The 26,172-nt window shown below is 42.9% G+C and overlaps 1 protein-coding gene across 1 annotated transcript in view; it reads left to right on the plus strand.

The window, feature by feature from the left end:
- Nucleotides 1-26,172, plus strand: part of LOC115148825 (protein KIBRA) — a 52,590-nt gene that overhangs the window by 17,841 nt on the left and 8,577 nt on the right. The window contains exons 9-17 of the mRNA XM_029691080.1: nt 567-809; nt 2,464-2,553; nt 11,051-11,640; nt 15,256-15,373; nt 22,457-22,627; nt 24,393-24,585; nt 24,934-25,074; nt 25,261-25,325; nt 25,762-25,915. Coding sequence (XP_029546940.1) covers nt 567-809; nt 2,464-2,553; nt 11,051-11,640; nt 15,256-15,373; nt 22,457-22,627; nt 24,393-24,585; nt 24,934-25,074; nt 25,261-25,325; nt 25,762-25,915 — 1,765 coding nt within the window. The remainder of the gene's footprint in view (nt 1-566; nt 810-2,463; nt 2,554-11,050; nt 11,641-15,255; nt 15,374-22,456; nt 22,628-24,392; nt 24,586-24,933; nt 25,075-25,260; nt 25,326-25,761; nt 25,916-26,172) is intronic.

Genomic DNA, 26,172 nt, shown 5'->3' on the forward strand with positions numbered 1-26,172 from the left:
AGTGTAACCCACACCCATTTGGCATAGCCAGACAGGACCTAACCTAAGGACAACTCATAGTATGCTATTCTGTTCTTCTGAAAGACTATATTTTCTTGATTTCATGCTTCTTTAGACCCGTCTAAAGATCAGTGTGGAAGTCAGGAGATGCTAAATGTGTTTGTTAATTAACGGTCAATTACCGTGAGAAGGAGAGTTATTGGCTTGACAATCACCGGCTGACAATTTCGTGACCCCCACAGCCCTACTCGTGAAACGACCTCTTACTTCCTTCATACTGGACACAGAGACATGAAAATGGTATCCACAATGGTATTCTGTTGCAGCTAGTGATATTCATAAAATCATTCTTTTTCACGTTATCCAGATGACTCATTCCCAACACAACACATCAAGTATCAGTCTAGTGACTTTATAACTTGCTATGAGCGTTCATGAGCCTTTATAATGACCTTTAACATATTATAAGCCATATTATTTCTCTCTTAAACCTCTCCTCCACACAATTTAAATACAACATAAAAGAACATGAATTATATGATGTCCTCTCCTCCCCCCAACCCCAGGATTGCCACCATCGAGGTGCAGATAGCCAAACTGGACAGTGAGGCTTGGCCGGGGCTTCTAGACCCGGAGCGCGACCGCCTCATCCTCATCAATGAGAAGGAGGAGCTACTGAAGGAGCTGCAGTATATCAAGCCCTGCAAGAGAGCGCCCAATGAACAGGAGAAGATTGAGACTGAGAAGAAGATGCTTGAGAGAGACCTGCAGGCTGCCAGGGACAACCAGAGCAAGGCCCTGACTGAGAGGTGAGCGTGGGAGGTGACGCGAGTGATGTGCCCCCTTTCGTTTATCCCCAATGAAGTAATCGTGATCAGCCTGGGGCTCACTGACTTATTGAGAGTTGGCCACCGCTCCATCCCTAGGTCAGGGTCACGGTCAGGGAAGGAGGGATAACAGAGGGAATAGAGCTGCACACCAGGAAAGCATTATGGTCACACAATGATACAGGAGATTCAATTAGTCATCCACTCTTCTGTCTTTGCAGGACATTTTTATTGCCACTTTTTGGCAATTGTTCTGTTAGTCAGCACCTCACCAAAAGAGTGCATTTTAAAAATGAATTTCTACATCTCATTTCAATGCTAGCCAGACAACGGGTCGGCGTGTCTGTTGCGTGAAGGAGAGAGGGGGCCATGGGAATCCCACTGGAACTAGGCTGCAGTATATTCACAGACGGAATAGATAGGCAGAGCAAGGCCCACAACATACTGTACTGTACCTGCAGTGAAAAGACATAGTGCAAGTGCCTCAGGTGCAGCACCTGATATGACTGTTACATAAACACAAAGGTCTACTCCCTGATGTGGACATGGTGATGGACTGGGCCCCGTGGCTCTGTTAATAAATAGAAACTAGACTGAACACTAACTATGGAAAACAGACCGACGTCTCCAACTGGGTTCAAGAAAACACTGTCAAACAGGTTGAAAAGCATCAACACTGTGCTCTCTGTCGACCCAACGTTGTGTATGTCGACCCTGTAAGAGTTACTCCCAGACACACAACGCACCTTTTGTTGTGTTGGCTGCTTCAATCTGCATAACCTTTTTTCATGACATTCATGGCTCATGATTGTAATTGGATCACAGACTGTAGAAGTGGATAGTATATGTACTGGTGTGTAGAACCCCTAGTCTCTTACCCATCACTGGCCCTCTGTAAGGTGCATTTTTACCTTTTAGTGATTGGACACCTGCACTCTGGATCAGGTAACCAAGGGGACTACAACAATTGGGCCTTGTGACTATGGCACATTCTCCCCTCTCGCTCACATTCTCCCCTCTCGCTCACATTCTCCCCTCTCGCTCACATTCTCCCCTCTCGCTCACATTCTCCCCTCTCGCTCACATTCTCCCCTCTCGCTCACATTCTCCCCTCTCGCTCACATTCTCCCCTCTCGCTCACATTCTCCCCTCTCGCTCACATTCTCCCCTCTCGCTCACATTCTCCCCTCTCGCTCTCTCGCTCACATTCCTGTCTCTTTTCCTCTCTTTCTCTCATTCATATTCCCCCTCCCTCTCCCCCTCTAGCTTTCCTAAACAGCTACCTTGTTCTCTGTTCTCAATACTGTACCTGCATTGAGTTCCCTCTCTGGTTTCTCCCTTCCTGTAACCTGAGCATCACTAACCGGGGATGTAGGTTGGACACAAAAGATGCCCTTTTCTAACTGCTGGTTCTGTAACCGCGGCCTGGAAGATGATCAAAAGACTCAGTTATTATGTTATGGCCTGTTTCCATTAAAGCCTCATTACACTGACACACTCCCCCAATAAATAAAGAACTGGATAACAAGATGTCTTTTATGAGACACAAGTGTCTGCCTTTTGCCCTTTTAACTGTCTATACTGCTGTATATATTTTCAATCCGGCTGTGACCTAACATGTTTTGTTTTCTATCAGATTGAGATTGCACTGTAAGAGAAACAAGCTGGTGAGAGAGCTGGAGGAGATGGTTCGCCTGGCCTCATCACTACACACTCAGCTCAAGAGGTATGCACACCCACCCATCTATACAACACATTCAGCTACTGTCTCCACACTGTCAGTTCAGGAGGCAGAATCACGTAAATGTATCTACTAAGCATGTACACTCCTATTGCACAACTCGATGTGCACGTTCAAAATGAAAACCGATTTAAGAATACATTTTATTGACTACATGGAGACACAGGCAACATTTTTACCGTGGAGGTCTTGGTGAGGTTATAGTCACTAAGGTCTAATGGTACACCACTACTGCACTCTGCTTTAAAGTTGTTCACGAATCACTACACACTTCTATGAGCACAGCCTCTTCTGTCTCCTCTCCTATCTAGTCTCTCACATCTCAAAATGGGCTTAGTGCTTCTGAACATTCAACATTTTCATCCAATTAACCCATTTCACCTCTGAGGCAACTGTAGAGTTGCAAGCTGTTTCATCAGGTATTTTCAATAAACATCACAACCCGGCCTTGCCTGGCGCCCTGAGCCTACTCGCTACCCTTTGAGGGGAAAGAATGAAACTTTAATCCAAGGTCTGCTGGGGAATGGTGAAGATCGCATTACCGTCGTTCACATGAAAGCATTTTATCTTTCATTTCTTGAACCCCATAAGTTCACATGAGGTCTGTTCTAGACTACAGTATTTTCTAGGGATGCATGATAGGTGAACATATTGGAATTGGTCGATATTAGCCACAAATGTCAACATCGGCCCGATGTCAAGTTTAACGCTGATGTGCAAAACCAATGTCAAAGCTGACTTGCGTATGTACATGACGTAATGACGCCACGTAAAATGTTGTGCTTTACGTGCAACACAGCATTCCTAACCTAGCCCACAATGTCTGCTGTGTGGATCAAGCAGTCAACAAGTCGAGCGGTCATTTGAAAGAGTAAAAAAATTTCAGCGAGACAACTCAATGGCGAAATTCATTAACGCCAAGATAATGGAATTCATTGCCCTTGACAATCAACTGTTCTCTGTCGTGGCTGATGTTGGCTTTCGCCGACTGGTCGAGCACCGCTATTTTTGATGTTTCCCTACCGGAGTTACAGTAGTAGCGTCCCTGCTATTAGCTTCACGACTGACATTTGGACCAGCGATGTCAGCCCCATGAGCATGCTGAGTCTGAGCACAGTGGGTCATCGAGGATTTCGTACTGAGGAAAGTTGTATTGCATGCTCATGAATATGCTGGTTGTCATACCGCTGCTGCCATTTCAATGGCATTTGAGAACATGTTTGAAGCTTGGAAACATGAACACACTAGCTAGCTCCATTTGAACAACTGACTCGAGAAATAAGCTCATCACCTGCAGAGGACGAGATACCCTCTGTCATGGCATTGAAACGCCTGCTCAACAAAACTGCCGACACAGGCTATGAACAAGCGATTCGGTGGCATTCTCTCTGAGCCTCTTTACTGTGTCGCCACCATGCTCAACACTATGTACAAGGACCGCTACTTCGATGCAGACAAGAAACAGGGTTTACGTGAAATGTTACATACATAGCTGGACAAGATGGAAACGGACACAGTGACAGTGTGCACCGAGGGAGAGATGCCACGGACAGACAGAGCTGAAACTTCACTGCTTGACGTATGATGAAACCCTGATTGGCTTGACTTCGAGACGTGTTATTCGGGAAGGGTGTCCCTCCTACCCTATAAACAGTCCGACGCAATGTCTGAGTCATTCAAACATCTCGCTTTTCATCAGAAACCTTACCTCGACACGACTGCATTTTCCAGAAATAGCTAAACTGTCCACAGACGTGAGCTTACAACTCGCTCGCCGGGTTCTATTCTCGGGATTGTGCGACTGACAATTTTTCCTTTCCCTTCACCATAGCTAGAGAAAAATTATAGGGAGTAACGGTTACAGCTGTGACACGGCTAACTTGTTCATGGCCAAGTTAGCTGTATCCAAACAGTGACTAGTCGTCGGCAAGCTAGCCACCACGCTAGCTAGCTTTTGGGGGTTTTACTTCGGCAAGAAAAATTTCTACTAGCTACATCAAGCTATCTTTTCTAACCTGTCCTTTTGAAACAGTATCCGGCCATCACGCCGAGTGTCACCGTCAGAGAGAACCCACGCTAATCGCTAGCTTTCTGGGACTAGCCTACCATGCTATTTTTTTCTGACAGTTAAAAACGTAACATCCAAGCAATGGCGACAAAGGCATCTCCCACCCCAAACGAGGAGAAGCTCCCGACACGAATCTGCTCCTGTGGGAATAAGGTAGCGGAAACGGTGTGAGGAGAAAAAGAGGGAGGGTGAAGCCCTCAAGCTCTGTATGTCCAGGAAGACACAGCCCAGTGCCTCGCCGCACCTTCGTCCAGGCTGCAGCAGGTCACCCGCCCTTAACCTTTAAGATCCCCAGATGCCCAGCCCCCTAGGCTGGTTCGCAGCCTGGGGAAACTTGGGCCCCTGGTCTAAGAAACCCTCCTTCCCGCCCATGGCACCAAGGGGCCAGCCTGCTACTTACCCCACCCAGGGGATAAGGAGGAAGAAGCACATGGCCTAGCGATGTCCCCATCACCAGAGAGGCAAGTACAGTCTCCCCCAAGCACTGTTCTATCCCCTGCTCCAATCCTGAGCCTTTTCCAGGGTGCAAGTTCCCGGACACCTCAGTGTTCTGTCCGGCGTACCAGGCCCGAGTTGGTACAGCCCAAAGAGAAGAGACAATATTCAGATGGATGCTTCCACAAAGCCTCCCTCTTGTCTCACACTCCCCAATGTCAGTTCACAAAAAAAAGTATACTAGCGCAACCAGGATACAGGCCAAGGGCGCAGTCAGACATGTTGTTTCTCAGAAAATCTAAACAAACAGGGTGCCCCCCTATAACACCACCAGAGGGAGCTACTGCTTCTTCTGCGGTGACAGGTCACATAAGCGCGCTCCCGCTACGAGCCAGCTCCCACTACTGCTCCCTTTCGGCCTCTCTCTGTCACCTCGTGTTTTTCTGAAGTGTACCGAGGCAGCCATAGCCCCACTCAAAGAGAAGGGCATTCGGCTGATGACGTACATAGACGATTGGATGCTGTGTGCGCAATCGAGACGAGGTCTTAGAACACAGTCAGCTGTTATTGGAACACCTGACACTTCTAGGCTTCAGAATAAACGCAGTAAAGAGTGTCTGGGTGGGAATCAGAATAATCTCTTTCCTGTATTCGGTATCGCTCAAAGCTCGCCTTTCGGTGGAACGTATAAGAACATTTGAAGATTGCCTAGCACTGTTTCGCTGAGGGAACCTGGTCTTTAAAAACATGCCTGAGGCTACTAGGCTTGATGGCATCGGCTTTAGCAGTCATTCCGTTAGGACATTTGAATATGAGAGGGTTTCAACGCTGGTTCTCTTCTCTGGGTCTGAGCCCAATACGTCACAAACATCAGATCTCAAGACTGCATGGTAGCACTGCACTCCTGGAGACACAGGATGTGTATGTCACAAGGTTCCCAGATGGACACTATTTTATCCAGAAAAGTAGTCATGACGGACGCATCTCTCTCGGGTTGGGGTGCGACCCACAAGGGCAGAACAGTCAGTGGGGTGTGGGGACCCCATCTCAGTTCTACTCACATAAACTGCGTGGAACTCCTTGCAGTGTCCCTAGCATTAAAGTTGTTCCTCCCATTTTTGGAGGGTCGTCATGTTCTAGTCAGAACAGACAATACCACTGTTGTGGCTTACATAAACAGACAAGGGGGACTGTGATCCCCTCACTTACACACACTGGCATGCGGACTGATTGTGTGGAGCAGTGTGCATCTCCAGTCACTGAGAGCTACTCATGTACCGGGAGTATTGAATCTGGGGGCAGATTTTACTTTCCTGGGGGAATCCTCTATTCGGAGAGTGGAAACTTCACCCGGAGGTAGCCAATCGGGTTTGGATGCACTTCGGCATTCCAGGAGTGGATCTTTACGCATCAATGGAGAATACTCAGTGTCCACTTTTTTCCCCCTGAGGGATCAGGATGCATCGATGGGAGTGGACGCGTTGGCGTACGAGTGGCCAGGCGTCCTCCTGTATGCATTCCTCCTACTGGCCCTGATTTTCCCCCACCCTAGCCAGGGTGCGGGAGAAGGGGCTATCGTTCATACTAATAGCGCCACATTGGCCAGGGAAACACTGGCTAGCGGCGATCACTCAACTCTGTGGTCTTTCGTGGCCCCTCCCCCTGCGTCGGGACCAACTGTGCGAGGCGACATTTTTCACCCTCACCTGGAACGGTTGGCACTCTGGGCCTGGCCCGTGAATGGTGCATCTTGAACACTGCCGGGCTTCCTCAATGTAATTTAGACTATTCAGAGTGCTAGAGCCGCATCCACCAGGTCCCTTTATAATTATAAATCGCGTTTGAGGAATGGTGCGCTAAAATACAGTGACATTCCAGTGCTCTGTCCTGGTAATTCTGTTGTTTCTACAGGAATTATTAGAAAAGGGAAAGGCTTTTTCTACTAATAAAGTATATCTGGCAGCTATTTCAGCTTGTCATGTGGGTTTTGGGAACACGACTGATGGGCAACACCCCCTTGTCGCCCGTTTTATGAAGGGTGCACGTCGCTTGCGTCCGGTGTCCAAACGGCTGGCCCCGTCATGGGATTTATCAATTGTTTTGGATGCTCTATGCCAACAGCCTTTTGAGCCTCTGGATCAGGTGGAACTGAAGTTGCTTTCATGTAAGACCACGCTATTACTAGCACTGGCATCTGCAACGCGTGTAAGTGACATTCACACATTCTCTGTGCACTCGTCCAGTGCGCAATTTGCACCTGGTAACAATAGGGTGTGATTGCGGCCTAACCCCTATTTATCCCTAAGATTATTAACCCATCTTCCCCTTGAGCTAGTAGCTTTTTATCCCCCACCGTTTTCCTCTCCGGAACATCAACGGTTGCATATGTTGTGCCCAGTATGCGCTCTGCGCATCTAAATGGACAGGACTAAGGGATTTAGGAAATGTGATCAGTTGTTTGTTTCCTGGGCGAAACCACACACGGGTAAAGCGCTCACTAAACAACGCCTCTCCCACTGGATAGTGGGGGCTATTGCTTTGGCCTACACAAGTAAGGGTCTCCAGTCTCCTGCTGGCCTACGGGCTCATTCTACTAGAGGAATGGCTACGTTCTGGGCTTTATTTAAGGGCATATCTATCCAAGATATTTGCTCAGCAGCGAGTTGGGCTTCGCCTCATACATTTGCAAAGTTTTATAGGCTGGATGTTACTGCACCGACCCTGGCGCATAGTGTTTTACGTGTAGGATCTTCTGAGGGGCAAGGCCCATTTGTGTGATATATAGACCAGGGCAGTCGGTCGTCAGGATAAGCTTGTCTGGCAATACGGGAGTCAGTATATCCCATAGTGAAATACCAAAATTAATACTTGAAAGAGAACTATAGGTTACGACTGTAACCCCGGTTCTCTGATAGTATGAGTGAGGTATTTCACCAGAACACCCTTCTTGCATGAGCAAAACTAACCTATAGTTTTGATTATGTTTTACTGGTAATGGGGACATACGTAAATGCCAATAAAATAACTTTTTGGGGGGTGTGTTTGTGTGTAACCTTTATTTAACTAGGCAAGTCAGTTAAGAACAAATTCATATTTACAATGACGGCCAAACCCGGACGACACTTGGCCAATTGTTTGCCGCCCTATGGGACTCCCAATCACGGCCGGATGTGATACAACCTGGATTTGAACCATGGACTGTAGTGACGCCTCTTGCCCTTAGATGCAGTGCCTTAGACTGCTGCGTCCATGTGTGTGTGTTAACTGTTTAACTGTGCTAAAATTTTAAATATCGGTTATCGGTATAGTTTTTTTTCCAAGATAAATTTTGGATATAGGTATCGGCCAAAAATGTCATATCGGTGCATCACTAGTATTTTTGTCTTCTGAGTGGCTTCAGTTCAGAGTGGCTTCAGTTCTATTTGAACATCTTGCCCATCTACTGTTATAATCTCCACCCGGCACAGCCAGAAGAGGACTGGCCACCCCTCAGAGCCTGGTTCCTCTTGAGGTTTCTTCCTAGGTTACGGCCTTTCTAGGGAGTTTTTCCTAGCCACCGTGCTTCTACATCTGCATTGCTTGCTGTTTGGGGTTTTAGGTTTCTGTACAGCACTTTGTGACATCGGCTGATGTAAAAAGGGCTTTATAAATAAAATGTGATTGATGAGGGAGTGTTGGTCTTGAGAGTATGAGGGAGGGATAGGACATGGACTATTTAAAATTTTCTCTAAAAGCTCAAGATGAAAGGTGCCTCAGAGGGTTGCTCTCCTGTTATCTTCAACCAGCTACTGGTTCCTCCTCACTTCAATCACATAGTCTTGTCAATTTGAATTTAAGATCTCAAACACAAATGAGCATTTATGAAAAGCGCTCTCTGTGAAACTGAAGCTGGGTTTTTATGAAAAATATTAATTCAATAGAATTGCATCAGAAAAACAAAAGCCCAAACCCTGTGTCTCTACCATATAGTTCAAAAGGTAGACTACTTCAATTCTATTATAGTGAATACAATGTCATTATGGCCAAAAAGTGGTCGCTGCTCAATAGAACTGTCAGCGCCATTCCTCCCACGGAGCACTAACTTCGAACGTCAACTGACAAGCTAGCTATTGGCTGCAGGTTCGTGTGTGGTAACATGGACTTTTTCTGAATGAAATCCCTCCCTGAAAAAAAATCTGTTCCAATTTTCATTGTGGATTTCTGGGTCTTCCCATTTAAATTGCCATAGAAATGCCCCCTCTCAACATTGATTGACCAGAGGAATAGAAAGCCACAGATGTGGAGATGAAAATGACACGGGTATCACCTCCCAATGCTAAAATATGGAAAAGATACAACCAAGAGCTGTGCCGTCTAAATTAGCAACGTTCACAAACTAACGTTCTTATTTAATCAGCACTGTTAAGTACAAGCATATTAATGTTGTAATATTGTAGAGAACAATCTAATGATTCATTGTATGTGATTCATAATGAAAACTAGGTTTAGACGTTAATTTCATAGCCCCCTTTTTGAATTTAGCCGTATTTCAATACATTCTAGAGCAGCGAGTGAATGCCCTATACTGTATTAATGCTGTTTTGAGACAATTTGCTTCAAGCTCTTTTAATAGGTTAACAGTGATAATCAAACAAGTATAGTAACGTCAAAAAGTATTTTCCCCTTTTCTAATTTTCACTACTTTTCAATATTTTGTTATCAGATGTTTGTTATCAGATCTTCAATATTTTTTTCACTACTTCTCAATCCCAATTGAGATGTTGTGGCAGGATGTGAAACGAGCAGTTCATGCTTGAAAACCCACAAATGTCGCTAACTTAAAGCAGTTCTGCATGCAAGAGTGGGCCAAAATTCCTCCACAGCGATGTGAGAGAGTGATCAACAACTACTACAGGAAGCTAAACGGTGACACAACCAGTTATTGAGTGTAAGGGGGCAATAACTTTTTTATTTTTTATTTTTTTACACAGGGATATTAGGTGTTGCATAACTTTGTTTATGTCATTGTTGTGTTATTTGTTCACTCAGGTTCCCTTTATCTAATATTAGGTTTTGGTTGAAGATCTGATGACATAAAAATAAACATTTTTAGCTAATATCACCCGATTCCGATATGCTCACTGATTTAATTTTTTAATTTATTTTTAAAAATGTTTAATATCGTGCATCCCTAATTTTAATACATTTTAGAATAAGGCTGTAATGTAACAAAATGTGGAAAATGTCAAGGGGTCTGAATAGTTTCCGAATGCACTGTATTTGGTTTTGGTTGAAGATCTGATAACATTCAGTCTCAAAAATAAAGAAAATCAGAAAGTGGGCACTTTTCACAGCACTAACTTCAACAATAGAGAGAGACAGAAAGAGCATCGCTGTCTCTCTGTCTCTCTGTCTCTCTGTGTCTCTGTTTTTTGTTCTCCTATCATGCCTAATTCGTCCTCTCTTTCTGGCTGATATACAGTACATCAAAGGGCTGAGATGCAGAGAAACTCCCCTGTGTCATTCCTTATGAGCTTGCCAAGCTATAATTAGGATGTTTGCTGTAGAGCAGAAACTGCATTTGAAGTTACGGAGGGCTAAAAGAGGGGAGGAAATTAGGGTTTTCAGTGCCCACACAGACAGAGGAATGGCTACGGAAGGCAATGGTCAGACCAGCCGTCTGTGAGCTGAAGTGCAGCTGGGTCATAGGTCTGCCTGGAGTGTGCTCCTAGTGCTTCTAACACTGTGGTCTTCTCTCTCTCTTTATCTCTCTCTGTTGGTCCCTTGCTCCCTTTTTTTTCTGGTCCCAATTCTCTCTCCCTCCTCTCTGCCCTCTTTCTGTCTCATTCTGTCCCTCCTTCCTTCTCCCCATCCAATCCTCTCCTCTGCCTCTTTTTCTCTCCATCTACTTCCATCCCCTCTCTTTCTCTCTCTCTGCCTTCTGTCTCATTCTCTCTTCCCTCCTCTCAATCCAACCCTCTCCTCCCTCTCTTCCTACAGTCTGTCGGCCAGCACGCTGTCGTGTTCGTCGGGCAGCAGCCGTGGCTCGTTGACCTCCAGCCGGGGCTCTTTGGCTACCACATCCTCCCTGGGCTCCACCTCCTCCCTGAGCTTTACCGACATCTACCTGGAGCAACCCGAGCTGGGAGACCCCGACTTCCAGAACAAACTGGAAACCCTACTGCAGGAGGGCGGCCCGGTGGTCAGTTTCCGGCCCTCCAGCTCCATCACCACCATCCACGAGCACGAGGTGGTCCCTGTAGTAGATGCCGGGACTGGGGGTGTTGCCGGCGGGGGAGCGGAGGCCGGCACCAGGCTACAGGCGCTGAGACTATTGGAGACGCCAAGGTCCATGAGCTCGCTGTCGCCGAGGTCTTCGCTGTCGTCGCTCTCTCCACCCTGCTCTCCCCTGGTCATGGACTCCGCATTCCTCTCAGGGGAGGGGTATGCAGTGTTGGGGGGCCCGGGGGGGCTGGATGTGGAGCTGCATTGCAGGCTGACGGAGCTGGGGCTGGACAGGGAGGAGCAGCAGCGAGGTGGAGGGGTGGAGATGGACACTAAGCAGGCCATGGCTGGAGAGGTGCTTAAAGGTACAGTCACTGTCTATTATCTGACATTGGTACAGCATTGTCAGAAGTCATTGTATGAACTGTGACTGTGCGGTGGTTGAAAAAGTACCCAATTTTCATACTTGAGTAAACGTAAAGTGACTCGAGTGAAAGTCACCCAGTAAAATACTACTTGAGTAAATATACTTCAGTATCAAAAGTACATGTAATTGCTCAAATATACTTAAGTATCAAAAGTGAAAGTATAAATAATTTCAAATTCCTTATATAAAGCAAACGGCATCATTTACTTGTTTGTTTATTTACGGATAGCCAGGGGCATGCTGCAACACTGACATAATTTACAAACTAAGCATGTGTTTAGTGAGTCCCCCAGATCAGAGGCAGTAGGGATGACCAGGGATGTTCTCTTGATAAGTGTGTGAATTAGACAATTTCTGTCCTGCTAAGCATTCAACATGTCATGAGTACTTTTGGGTGTCAAGGAAAATGTATGGAGTAAAAAGTACATAATTGTCTTTAGGAATGTAGTTTAGTAAAAGTTGTCATATACATAGTAAAGTACAGATACCCCCAAAAACGACTTAAGTAAAAATACTTGAAAGTACTACTTAAGTACTTTACACCACTGTGACCGTGTACAGTCTGGTATTGTGTTACTATGTGGTGGTGTGTAGTGGAGTGTATATAGTCATCTCCATTGTGATCCATAAAGAATGAATGTTTGAATTATTTAATTAATTTGCAACAGTTTGAGATCCACACAACACATTGCAAATCAGAGCAGTGTCAACGTCACACTAAGAAAAATTTGAACGTGAATATACAGTTGAAGTCGGAAGTTTACATACACTTAGGTTGGAGTCATTAAAACTCGTTTTTCAACCACTCCACAAATTTCTTGTTAACAAAATATAGTTTCGGCAAGTCAGTTAGGACATCTACTTTGTGCATGACACAAGTAATTCTTCCAACAATTGCTTACAGACAGATTATTTCTGGAATATCAAAAGAAATCAGCCAAGACCTCAGGAAAAAAGATTGTAGACAAGTCTGGTTCATCCTTGGGAGCAATTTCCAAATACCTTAAGGTACCATGTTCATCTGTACAAACAATAGTACACAAGTATAAACACCATGGGACCACGCAGCCGTCATTCCGCTCAGGAAGGAGATGCGTTCTGTCTTCTAGAGATTAACGTATTTTGGTGCGAAAAGTGCAAATCAATCCCAGAACAACAGCAAAGGACCTTGTGAAGATGCTGGAGGAAACGGGTACAAAAGTATCTATATCCACAGTAAAATGAGTCCTATATCGACATAACCTGAAAGGCCGCTAAGCAAGGAAGAAGCCACTGCTCCGAAACCGCCATAAAAAGCCAGACCACGGTTTGCAACTGCAAATGGGGAGAAAGATCGTACTTTTTGGAGAAATGTCCTCTGGTCTGAAAAATAGAACTGTTTGACCATAATGACCATTGTTATGTTTGGAGGGAAAAGGGGGATGCTTGCAAGCCGAAGAACACCATCCCAACCGTGAAGCACGGGGTGGCATAATCATCATGTTGTGGGGGTGCTTTGCTGCAGGAGGGACTGGTGCACTTCACAAAATAGATGGCATCATGAGGCTGGAAAATGATGTGGATAAATTGAAGCAACATCTCAAGACATCAGTCAGGAAGTTAAAGCTTGGTTGCAAATGGGTCTTCCAAATGGACAATGACCCCAAGCATACTTCCAAAGTTGTGGCAAAATGGCTTAAGGACAACGAAGTCAAGGTATTGGAGTGGCGATCACAAATCCCTGACCTCAATCCTATAGAAAATTTGTGGGCAGAACTGAAAAAGTGTGTGAGAGCAAGGAGGCCTACAAACCTGACTGTTACACCAGCTCTGTCAGCAGGAATGGGCCAAAATTCACCCAACTTATTGTGGGAAGCTTGTGGAAGGCTACCTGAAACGTTTGACCCAAGTTAAACAATTTAAAGGCAATGCTACCAAATACTAGTTGAGTGTATGTAAACTTCTGACCCACTGGGAATGTGATGAAATAAGTAAAAGCTGAAATAAATCATTTCTCTCTACTATTATTCTGGCATTTTACATTCTTAAAATAAAGTTGTGATCCTACCTGACCTAAGACAGGGAATTTTACTCGGATTAAATGTCAGGAATTGTGAAAAACTTCAACTATATAGATAGATAGATAGATAGATAGATAGATAGATAGATAGATAGATAGATAGATATATATATATATATATATATATATATATATATATATATATATATATATATATATATATATATATATATATATATATATATATATATATATATATATATATATATGTGTGTATGTATATATATATATGTATATGTATGTATATATATTTATATATAGTTATATTTATATATAGTTATATTTATATATAGTTATATATATATAGATATAGATATAGATATAGATATAGATATAGATAGTTATAGATAGTTATAGATATAGATATAGATAGTTATAGATATAGATATAGATAGTTATAGATATAGATATAGATATAGATATAGATAGTTATAGATATAGATATAGATATAGATATAGATATAGATAGTTATAGATATAGATATAGATATAGATATAGATAGTTATAGATATAGATATAGATATAGATAGTTATAGATATAGATATAGATATATAGATAGTTAGATATATATATATATATATATAGATAGTTAGATATATAGATATAGATAGATAGTTAGATAGATATATATAGTTGAAGTCAGAAGTTTACATACACCTTAGCCAAAAACATTTAAACTCAGTTTTTCACAATTCCTGACATTTAATCCTAGTAAAATTCCCTGTCTTAGGTCAGGTAGGATCACAACTTTATTTTAAGAATGTAAAATGCCAGAATAATAGTAGAGAGAAATTATTTATGTATGTATGTGTGTGTGTGTGTGTGTGTGTGTGTGTGTGTGTGTGTGTGGGTTTATATATGTACGTGTGTGTGTGTGTATGTACATACATACATACATACATACATACATACATACATACATACATACATACATACATACATACATATACATCATTTACATTTTAGTCATTTAGCAGACGCTCTTATCCAGAGCGACTTACAGTAGTGAATGCATACATTTCATACATTTTTTTCTACATGCATGCATACATGCATACATACATACATACATACGGGTGTTTCAGAGACAGGGCTGTATCAACATACACACTGATGATGTAACATTCAACACACACTAACTATATTGAACTGGATGGTCTGGCTTCCTCCACTGCAGTAGGGGTGTGAGTGCATGCACCTCATAATGAATTCAAGATTGCACCTGAAACCTGATTGCCAATGGGGGCACTACAGGGGGAGAAGTGAGAGACTGGGGGTTGAGTTATGGCCCACTGTTACCTGTGATGGTGGTGTTGTAAAGTGAACCTACTCCAGCTATGCAACTCAACACCGGTTTCCATGGCTGCAAGGGGGAAAGGTTGTGACAATGTGTTGTCTTTCTCTACCCTTCTCTTTTCCTCCCTTCTCTTTTCCTATCCTCCTCTTCCCAACCCCTCCCTATCCTCCTCTTCCCAACCCCCTTTTCACATAGATGCCGTAGCGCAGGTCCGAGGGACGGTGGGTGCTGGGTCGAAGAAGATGGGTGTGACGTCAGCAGTGTCTGATGAGTCGGTGGCGGGTGACAGTGGGGTATACGAGCCCTCTGACAGGTGGGTACTGTAGTAGCCACTGGGTCACCTGGAGGACAAGTGTCTCTAATTTCTTTACACTGGAGCCTGACCCGTCACGGATAGTAAGAAAAGATTAGTGCTTTGTTAACACCCCTATCTAACTATATGAAAGTGAACATCGTTGTCTCACGCATTGACTGTATATATGAATGGACAAAGCTATCGATCACATAACGTCTCATGGAGACATAATGTGCACAGTTTGAGCTACTCCAGGAAGTGGCATTGCATGCTAGCTCAGTGCTGCCCCCTCTCATTGAGTAACTCAAGTTAAAGGCCGACCGGGGTACTGCAGACTGCCATTAGCAACTCAATTATCCTGTGCGTTTTATTTTTTTTGTTTCATGGACATACATTTGGTGTATTAGAAGCAATTATTGGTACAATGATCGTGTAAAAATAATAGTATTTTTAGACAGATTGACCACTAAGATTGCACTTTTTCCATTCACTATAAGATACTGTTTTCTGCAAACAATGCCTGCAGTACCACGGTTGGCCATAAACTTCCGTGAGAGGGGGCAGTCATTCTCCCCTGGTCTCACGTCAGATGGCGTCACTCCTACGAGATGCTCGTCCCTCAACCGATCTGTCTTGTAGGACTTGGAACTCATCTCTAAAAGTCGCGGTTTTGCTCATCCGCCTAATGCCACGTACACAGCGTGACATATTTCATTACGCCGTACGTCATCTTCATGCAATCTCGTACCACTACTGGACGGAGAGCATAGGGTTTCACAATGCATGACAAGATTGTGAGCCTAGTCTCTCGTCAAAGATCACATTTATTTTGGGATATTGCAAAATATGACCATTTCATTCACAACAGGAGAAACATATTGTTTCAGGTGATAATAAAACATGTTTAGTTACTTTTTCCTTAACTTGTTTCTCTAACTTTCTAGCAAGTCAAGCTGGCTTACAGAGCAGCTAGCGAAACGCTAGGCTTGGTTGATAATGTAGCTAGTGACCTCCACCTAATAATTATCATAAAAACAAACATCATTACCATCACAATAAACTAAAACGGGTTTATAACATAATTGGCTTAACAGCCAATGTGTATTATTTAACATTACTATTAAAGTAGTACTAACTTATAGGAATGGGTAATTGTTTACAAGTTGCTAGATATCCCATAAAGCCATCGCTGAAAACCACATTTTCATCTTGTTCTGTGGTTTGGTAAATTCCTTTTTTTTCTCTTTTTTTTACTTGTAAAAAATCTCCAAACATTACAAAAGACAACATTCAGACGCACACAAACATCAACATCACTCCTGCCCAGACCTATCTGTTCTCACCCCTATCTCCACTGCCTGCACTATTCATTTCCACATGTCCTCAAATTGCACCATTTTGTTCCTCTCTGTCGCCCACTCTCTTTCAATATTCAGATAATGACGCATTTGATTTTTCCATTGTCTTAACGATGGAGGATTGGTTGATTTCCAGTTCTTAAGTGTATGTTTTTTCAAGAAGAGAATTGTCCAACCCATTGGGTATCTCACTGCTCCCTCATATGACATGTCTTGAAATATGCAGACAGATGGATTAAAAGTACATTTACGTTGGAATACTTCTGACAGACAACTTTCTAACTCCGCCCATAACTTTTGGACTTTATAGCATTCTCAGAAGGCACGAATTATTGAGTCGTTAATTTTATACTTAAGACATGACTCTGTTGTGCTGCAGAATTTATGAATTTTGGTCTCAATACATGAGTTTATACTGGATTAAGTGTACATTTTCGTTACCTGTAATTTTGTTCGTTAGGTTCAAACATTCCCTCCATCTTGTGCCAATATCAGTTCTTGTTAAGTCTTAGTTCCAATAGTTTATATTTTTTTCTAAGAGGTAGTCAGTTTGATTGGCTCTCTGCAAGGTTTTATATAACTTACCTATCATAGGAATATCCTTTTCTGACTCAAATAGGATTCCTTCAAGATTGCTCTGATGTCTAAAATATTTCCAATCAAAATTTTGTGACATTGAAACTTTTAAGTTGCATGTATTTGAAAATATCTGCATTGGTTAGTCCAAAATTCCTTTTTAATTCTGTCATGGAAATAAATGTATTTGCTATTACCAAGTCATTGACGGTTTCTATGCCTTTAGTTTTCCATGTGGACCAATTTATCGGTGTATTCTGAAGGATTGATCCACAGGGTTGTATTTTGAGTGATATTGGTTCTTGTATAATCCGATTCATTTTCTACCATATTGTTCTAGTGTTCTTACCTATGAAGTTGTTAATGCTCTTAGCTTCATCCTTTTTAAAATAGATGTGAAAAGTTTCTGGGGTGAGCATGCTCATCTTCAATATGTACCCATTGTTTGTCTTTAGTGCATTTAACAATATGTCTCTAGTAAAAGCCTTGGGTGGCAAGTTGATACAATTCCTAGTCTGGGAGGTTAAAACCACCCTCAGAGTTAAGGCCATGTAAAACTTTCCAATTTATTCTATGAGTTTTATTTGCCCAAATGAAGTCTTAAGACAGAGTATACTTTTTTAAAGAATGTCTTCGGTGGGGTAATTGGTATTACTGAGAATAAATATAATAACTTTCGGAGCCATACCATTCTGAATAGGTTTATTCTACCTGTAAGATTTATGGGAAGATTGTTCCATTTAAATAGATCTGCTTTCATATGGTTGAGTAATGGGATAAAGTTATCTTTATATATTTATCACGTATTAAGCATCGTAAGTATTTTTTTGTGGTCCACTTAAAGGATGGCTGTAGATCATGAGTTATTTTTCCTATTACCATTATTTAATTTTTTTCCCCATCTAAATTTTATATCCTGAGATTTTACAGTATTCCGAAAATATTTTTATCAAGGAGGGCATTGAGTTTTCAATTTTGGTTAAGTATATCAGCAGATCATCGACAAATAAGTTTAGTTTATATTCATGTTTACTGATACCTGTTACGTTTGGGTAACTTCCTGTTTTTTTTTTTACTGACTCTGCCTGCAATGAAGGCGACACAAAGTTTGGAAAAATTCCAAGTATGCGGCATCCGTTTCGCTGCGATACCACTGTTGTGAATGGTCCCCATTGAAATGAATGATATCTGGCTGAACGCAACAGACTGCTCAGGTGTGAATGAGGCGTAACCTTGGGCTTAACACTAGTTCCTAAATCTGTAAATCACTCCGTTCTCTAGGACGCGCTGGCTACTACTGCAAACCGTGCTTGATAAGCTGACCAAACAGCTAGCAGCCTAGTGCAAGCTTGTTTGAATGGCCATACAGTAGGTAGCTAGTTTGCCAGCTTGTTGAAGTTGTACGGCACCAAAGTTATGGGACTGTTACAGGAATCAGCTTATCTGACTTTGACAGCTGGCATTGTGCCTCACTACTTGAACATTTGGCCAACGCAATAACGTCACAGAGAGCAGTCAGCTATGCTTTAGAACTCGGCGATCTATTCACTGCAGAACATATATCATGAAAAGTAATTTGCATTAGCTAGAACTACACTAACCAGCTATCTAGAGGGAGTATTCGGCAGTGTGTGAACTGCCGTTGTTAGTATCCCTGCCTTTCGTTTCCTATGGATTGATTTTAGACTAGTTCAGCCAGTAAGTAGACACTATGCGTTAGCTAGCACATTTTTGTGCACACAAACCACCTTAGCGAGATGTAGACTTGCTCATGACAAAATAAATTGACATTTTAGCTACAGGTATATCGTTTTTGGTAAGATGGCAAATATGAGTGGCAATATAGTCCCCTACCATCCTCAGTCATTTTCCATCCAAGTTGTCAGTACCAGGATGTTTGTCAAAGTTAGTAAACTTTAGAATAAAATGGTGTTTCACCAGATACAATGCTATTTCACAGTAAACAAATTAACTGACTCAGCATGCTTATAGGGAAGGGCCCTCAACATGCAACATGTATAGCACTAACACAAATTACTGAAAGGAATTGATGATAATAATAAGATTGAGGGAGCTGTTAGGCTGCATTGCAGCTTTTGACATTATTGATCAAAGCCTGCTGCTGAAAAAAATCGGTGTTATGGCAGAGGGTGTAAAGCCTTAACGTGGATCGAGAGTTGCCTGTCTTAACAGAACAGAGGGTTCTTTATTATACAATGGGTGGGTCTAATCCTGAATGCTGATTGGTTCAAACCGTATTCCAGACAGTCTATTCCACAAGTTACCACCAGCTAAATCTGACATTATAATGCCTATTTATTCTGTTCCATCTGACTGTGCAATCCACTGTCTCATCAGCCCAGCCCGGCAAGTTATAAACTTAATGTCTAGATGCTTTTTATAGTGGAGATTATCTCACATTTTTTTAGACTAACATTTAGTTTTCAACAGCGGAGATTTGTATATAAACCTTGCTGTCTGGCTCTCCGACATTTGCAACATTGTTTAAATATTCAAATTCGATCTCCAGCTGTTCCAAAGTAATGAATGAGTCGGGACGAGATACAGGCAGGCAGCGTTTCTCAGCCAGTCGAACTCATGAATCAGCTTTCATCATTTTTATGAATATATACAAAGAAATGTCAATTGAAAAAAAGGTAACTAACAAACTAGTGCAGCTACTGTAGTTTGCAGTCTTTCTAGCTTCAGTTTGAAGTGATTCTGTTAGCTGTGTTGTTGGCTAGCTCCTCTGAACAAGTGTCCTCACGAGTGGGCACATTTGCTATGTCAGGCCAAATCGCGCCTCATTAGCTCATTGTTATGGATGTCACAATAAATGTCACTTTGCATAAACAAATGCAAATACAACTACTGTTGTTATTTTGGCTGCACTGTTTCACGTGACCATAAATTAGCCGTAGTTGGCTAGCTAGCGAGCAAGGGCTAAGAAAGTTGCCAGCCAGAATGGCAATGGAACATTTAGAACGAATGACTGGGTCGCGTCCATAGATACAGAACAAAAAGACTGAATGACTGGGTCGCGTCCATAGATACAGAACAAAAAGACAATGACTGGGTCGTGTCTCTGGCAACCGAACCAACAGAACGAACGACCAGCCAGTTTGGGTAGCAACCCTAGATTTGTGTCGGGACTATATCTCGTGGAAGGATGAAATGGTATGAATAAAATTAATCAAAATAAAGTTTTTAATAAAAATATGTCAATCATTATTTGAATATGTTGGTAACCTGTTGTATAAAAGTGATAATGCCCGAGAAGCCGGTGTTTGGAGGATATATTGGCACGGTTTGCCAACCCTCAGCTTCGTCTCGGGACTAAGAACACCCGTGCTAATATATCCTCCAAACACCGGCTTCTCGGGCATTATCACTTAAATGGAAGCCTCTAACATAAACCAGGTAGAGTCTGGCATACTTCAAGGCAGTTTTGGCCCCTTTTTTCTGTTTTTACTAATGACCTAGCACTAAGTAAAGCTTGTGTGGCTATGTACGCTGATGACTTAACATTATATACGTCAGGTACCACAGCAAGTTAAATCACTGCAACACCTAAGAGCTGCAGTCAGTTTTAGAATGGGTGATAAGCTAGTCCTAAATATATTAAAAAAACTAAAAGCATTACATTTGGGACAAATCATTCGCTGAAACATAAATCTCAACAAAATGTTTTAATGAATGTGGCAATTGAGCAAGTTGAGACTAAACCTCTTGATGTAATCAAAACATTGACACAACGGTAGCTAGGATGGGGAGAGGTCTGTCCTTGAAAAAGCACTACTCTGCTTTCTTGACATCAACAAAACAAGGCCTACAGGCCCTAGTTTTATCACACCTGGACTACTGCCCAGTCATATGGTCAAGTGTTAAAAAGAGGGACATGGGCAAATTACAGTTGGCCCAGAGCAGGATGGCTGGCCCGTAAATATACACAGAGGCCTAATATCAATAACATGCATGTCAATCTCTCCTTGTCTTCTGTGAGAGGTATTGATGTGTCTGTTCAAACAGCTAACACACAACTCAGACACCCATACATACCCCACAAGACATGCTAACAGGGGTCTCTTCACAGTCCAGAACAGACTCTGGGAAACACACAGTACCACATACTGTAGAGCCATGACTACATGGACCTCTCTTCCACATCAAGTAACTCAAGCAAGCAGTAAAATATGATTTAAAAAAAACAACATATAAAACACCTCACGGTGGCACAATGCGGACTGTGAAGCGACACACACGCATACGCACACACATTGTAATATTGTAGGTTTGTAAATGTAATGTTGTGAATTTGTGGTTGTAGAGTAGTAATGTGGTGATGTCTTGCATGATGTATTGTTTGTTTGTGATGTAGGCTGTTGCGTTATGTTATATAATTGTTTTACTCTTCCTGGGGTCCAAACAGGATTATCTGCTGCCTTGGCAGCAGCTAATGGGGATCCTAATAAATTAAAATAAAAAAAGCATTTTTTTTTTTAGGATGAAAGGGGACGATGTCAGCTTAGTAACATTTTTTTCATGTTTGGAATGTATATTGTAGCCAAATAAATGTTTTGGTATGAGTGTTTGCGAGTTATGAGTGCAGACGACCGTCACGCTATCTGACGTGAGACAATGAGTGAACATATAATGTGTTTATACAGGGAGGAAGAGGCAAAGCGAGAGGGTTTACTCCCGTCAAAATCTGTCCACGATAAGCAGACCAATAAGCAGATCGCCTGACTTTCCAGCCTTTGGGACAATGACTCCGATTGTTAGGGCGGCTCGAGACAAGACGATCTCGTCATTATATACAGTATCTTTGGTTTACATCAAGTGATCGCTGGAGACAAGCTGTCTGCAGTACTATTTGTCAAATAAACATCCAGCATATTTGCATTGTGTTTTGTTTGCACCGTTTGGCCCCGGAGTGTGAGGGTCTTTTTGCCATATGTTGCCAGTCCCTCTCACAACTTACTCTGCTATTTTGAAGTCTGGTTGCCATATCTGTTTGGACTGATATCACCTCCTATAATTTTAGTGACATGACTTCAATGTAAGGTTAATAGCTAAAGCACAAACCAGGACTGGCTTCCAGGTACTGTATTTGATAGTCACTTTGTGGATCTAACCCTAAACCTGTTGTATGTGTCACTGTTCCCAGGCCTGTCCCCCAAGCAGAGCTGCTGCTGGGCTATGAGGAGAGGGGAGGTCCTTCAGGCTGTGCCCAGGTCAGACTGGGCCTGAAGTACGAGGTGAAAGACAAGCGTTTCACCGTGTTAGTCATGCAGCTCTCCAACTGCAGCGCGCTCACCCCACTGCCCAACCACAAAATGTATGTAGCAAAGTTAACTTTTCTCTTTGCTTTAGGAGTGACTGACTGTCATTATTTGTTAGGTTATGTGAAACAAACACCTCGCAGATGACTGTCTGAGCATACAGTGCATTCGGAAAGTATTCAGACCCCTTGACTTTTTCCACATTTTATTACGTTACAGCCTTATTCTCATCAATCTACACACAAAACCCCATAATGACAAAGCAAAAACATGTTTTTAGAAATAAAAAAATAAAAATCACATTTACGTAAGTATTCAGACCCTTTACTCAGTAATTTAAAGCACCTTTAACAGTGATTACAGCCTCGAGTCTTCTTGGGTATGACGCTATAAGCTTGGCATGTCTGCATATGGGGAGTTTCTCCCATTCTTCTCTGCAGATCCTCTCAAGCTCTATCAGGTTGGATGTGGAGCGTCGCTGCACAGCTATTTTCAGGTCTCTCCAGGAGAGCTGTTCAATCGGGTTCAAGTCCAGGCTCTGGCTGTGCCACTCAAGGACATTCCGAGACTTATCCCAAAGCCACATTGTCTTGACTGTTGGAAGGTGAACCTTTGCCCCAGTCGGTGGTCCTGAGCACTCTGGAGCAGGTTTCCATCAAGGATCTCTCTGTAATTTGCTCCGTTCAGCTTTGCCTCATTCCTGACTAGTCTCCCAGTCCCTGCTGCTGAAAAACATTCCCACAGCGTGATTCTGCCACCACCATGCTTCACCATAGGGATGGTGACCGGTGTCCTCCAGGTGTGACGCTTGGCATTCAGGCTAAAGAGTTCAATCTTAGTTTCATCAGACCAGAGAATCTTATTTCTCATGGTCTGAGAGTCCTTTAGGTGCCTTTTGGCAAACTTCAAGCGGCTGTCATGTGCCTTTTTTAATGAGGAGTGGTTCCGTCTGTCCACTGTACCATAAATGCCTGATTTGGTGGAGTGCTGCAGAGGTGGTTGTCCTTCTGGAAGGTTCTACCATCTCCACAGAGTAACTCTGGAGCTCTGTCAGTGTGACCATCAGGTTCTTGGTCACCTCCCTGACCAAGGCCCTTCTCCCCCGATTGCTCAGTTTGGCCAGGCGACCAGCTCTAGGAAGAGTCTTGGTGGTTCTAAACTTATTCCATTTAAGACTGATGGAGGCCACTGTGTTCTTGGGGACCTTCAATGCTGAAGAAAGGTTTTGGTACCCTTCCCCAGATCTGTGCCTCGAACACAATCCTGTCTCGGAGCTCTACGGACAATTTGTTCGACCTCATGGCTTGGTTTTTGCTCTGACATGCACGTCAACTGAGACCTTTTATAGACAGGTGTGTGCTTTTCCAAATCATGTCCAATCAATTGAATTTACCACAGGTGGACTCCAATCATGTTGTAGAAACATCTCAAGGATAATCAATGGAAACAGGATGCACCTGAGCTCAATTTCGATTCTCATAGCAAAGGGTCTGAATACTTATATGAATAAGGTTTTTCAGTTTTTATTTGCTAAAATTTCTTAACCTGTTTTCGCTTTGTCATTATGGGGTATTGTGTGAAGGTTGATGAGGAAAAGGTTTTATTTAATCCATTTTAGAATAAGGCTGTAATGGAACAAAATGTGGAGAAAGTCTAGGGGGCTGAATACTTCCGAATGCACTGTATGCTCTCTTTGTACCCACTTTTCTCATTTAAGTCGGTGTGTTTGTATTGAAAGTACTGTATGTGTCATTTGTTCTCAACAGTACAGTCAACTGTGTGCACATTGTCTAGGTGTTTAACTGTGCTTCCCTTCCGTAGGTACATCCGTGTGGCTGTCCTCCCCTGCTCTGAGACCACCCGCTGCCTTTTCCGGACGCGTGGCTCTCTCCCCCAGGACGCCGTGGAGGTCAACGAAGTCTTCAGCATCCAGATGGCCCACAATGTTCTGCGGCAGAAGACCCTGAGGGTGGACGTGTGCCACACAAGCCCATCTGGCCGCGAGGAGTGTCTGGTGAGTTTAACGACACACATTTGTAAATTAGCGTCAACAAAACAAATAGTCCTTATCACCAGCACACCCATATACAGTAGAAACACTGCCACCCACGGTGTTGTATTTGTGATGTGTACCTCGAAATCCCAATGTATACCTTTTAAGCTTCCACACTTGTTGTTATTGAATCATATGACAGTGGTGTATTGCCATAAGTGAGCATAAGTGGATTTTTGTCCCTCTGACACTCCGTACTGTGTCTCATGCATGAAGTCTGTTACATCAGTGTATAACATCCTTCAGTAAACCACCTTTTAACTCTTAACTCTTATGTCTTCCTCCTCCTCCCTCCTCTCCTCTGGGCAGGCTGGTGCTCAGATAAGCCTGGCTGATGTCAACACCTCTGGGGAGAGATGTGTCAAGTGCTACAACCTCCTGAGCTACTCCTTCATGCCCCAGATCAATAGCAAGGACAAAGAGACCGGGACGGCTACACAGTCTGAAAGGGTAACATAGACCTTCATGCGTCGTGTATAACAATAGGCTGCATTTGAAAATGAACTGGCTCTGTTGTTTTAAATCTGTATATAGACGTGTTACATAAGTGTTTTTTTTTTCATTTATATACATACTGTATGTATCTTATGAATGCATGTAATAGATGAATAACTGTTTGTTTGTGGTGTGTTCCAGAGCTCTGTCCCCACCACAGAGAGAGTAGCAGGCAGTCTGGAGGGTGCACCAGAGGAGGATGAATGGTGAGCTCTCCCTACGTTAACAACAGCACCTTTATGCCTTTATTCTCTTGTCTTCTCATCTCTTCTCCCCCCCTTTCAACCTCTATGGAGGACAGGCCATTCTTCCATTCTACACACACACACACACACACACACACACACACACACACACACACACACACACACACACACACATCCGGAATCCCACCCTGCAGGTTCAAAAACACAATGACAGTGCTTGAATTTCTGATACACCCCCTCTCCCATCTATCTCTCCCGTGGGAATAAGCTAAGACGTTAAGTGGCGATTTCGAAAGCCCAGTGGCATACTAACCACCTCTCCACTCCCACACCCCCTCACAGGTAGAATTCGATAGATGAATAACTCACAGGTTTCTCCCTCCCTGTCCCTACTTCCCTCCCTCAGTCCATCTGATAGTGTTTCAACCCTCCACAGGCACAGTGAAGTGCTGGAAGGAGATGTATTTGAAGATGAGGGAGACAACCATGTAGAGGGGCCTGAAGAGGAGGAGTTGTATCCTGAGAGCAGTCAATGGGAGGGAGAGAAGGTGGCGGCCAAACCTACTCAAACAGGAACTATGACTGAGAGGGTAAGTGGGTACTCCAACTATACAAGATGCATAAATGAATGCAATTTTATTTGACATTATTTAATTCGTTTTTAATTACAGAGGATGTTAATGGGAAGTATTTGAGTAAAAACATGTTAATTTGGTTCAAACTCAACAGTTCGACAAACTCCTTAATATGCCGACTCAAAACGTGCTCAACAGTTCTAAGACATGACTGTGAATGACATGATCACAGTTGTAACTGAACATAACAGTAAATCTGTAAGCCAAGCTTG

The sequence above is a fragment of the Salmo trutta genome, chromosome 15 (assembly GCF_901001165.1).
Source record: "Salmo trutta chromosome 15, fSalTru1.1, whole genome shotgun sequence".
Lineage (NCBI taxonomy): Eukaryota > Metazoa > Chordata > Actinopteri > Salmoniformes > Salmonidae > Salmo > Salmo trutta.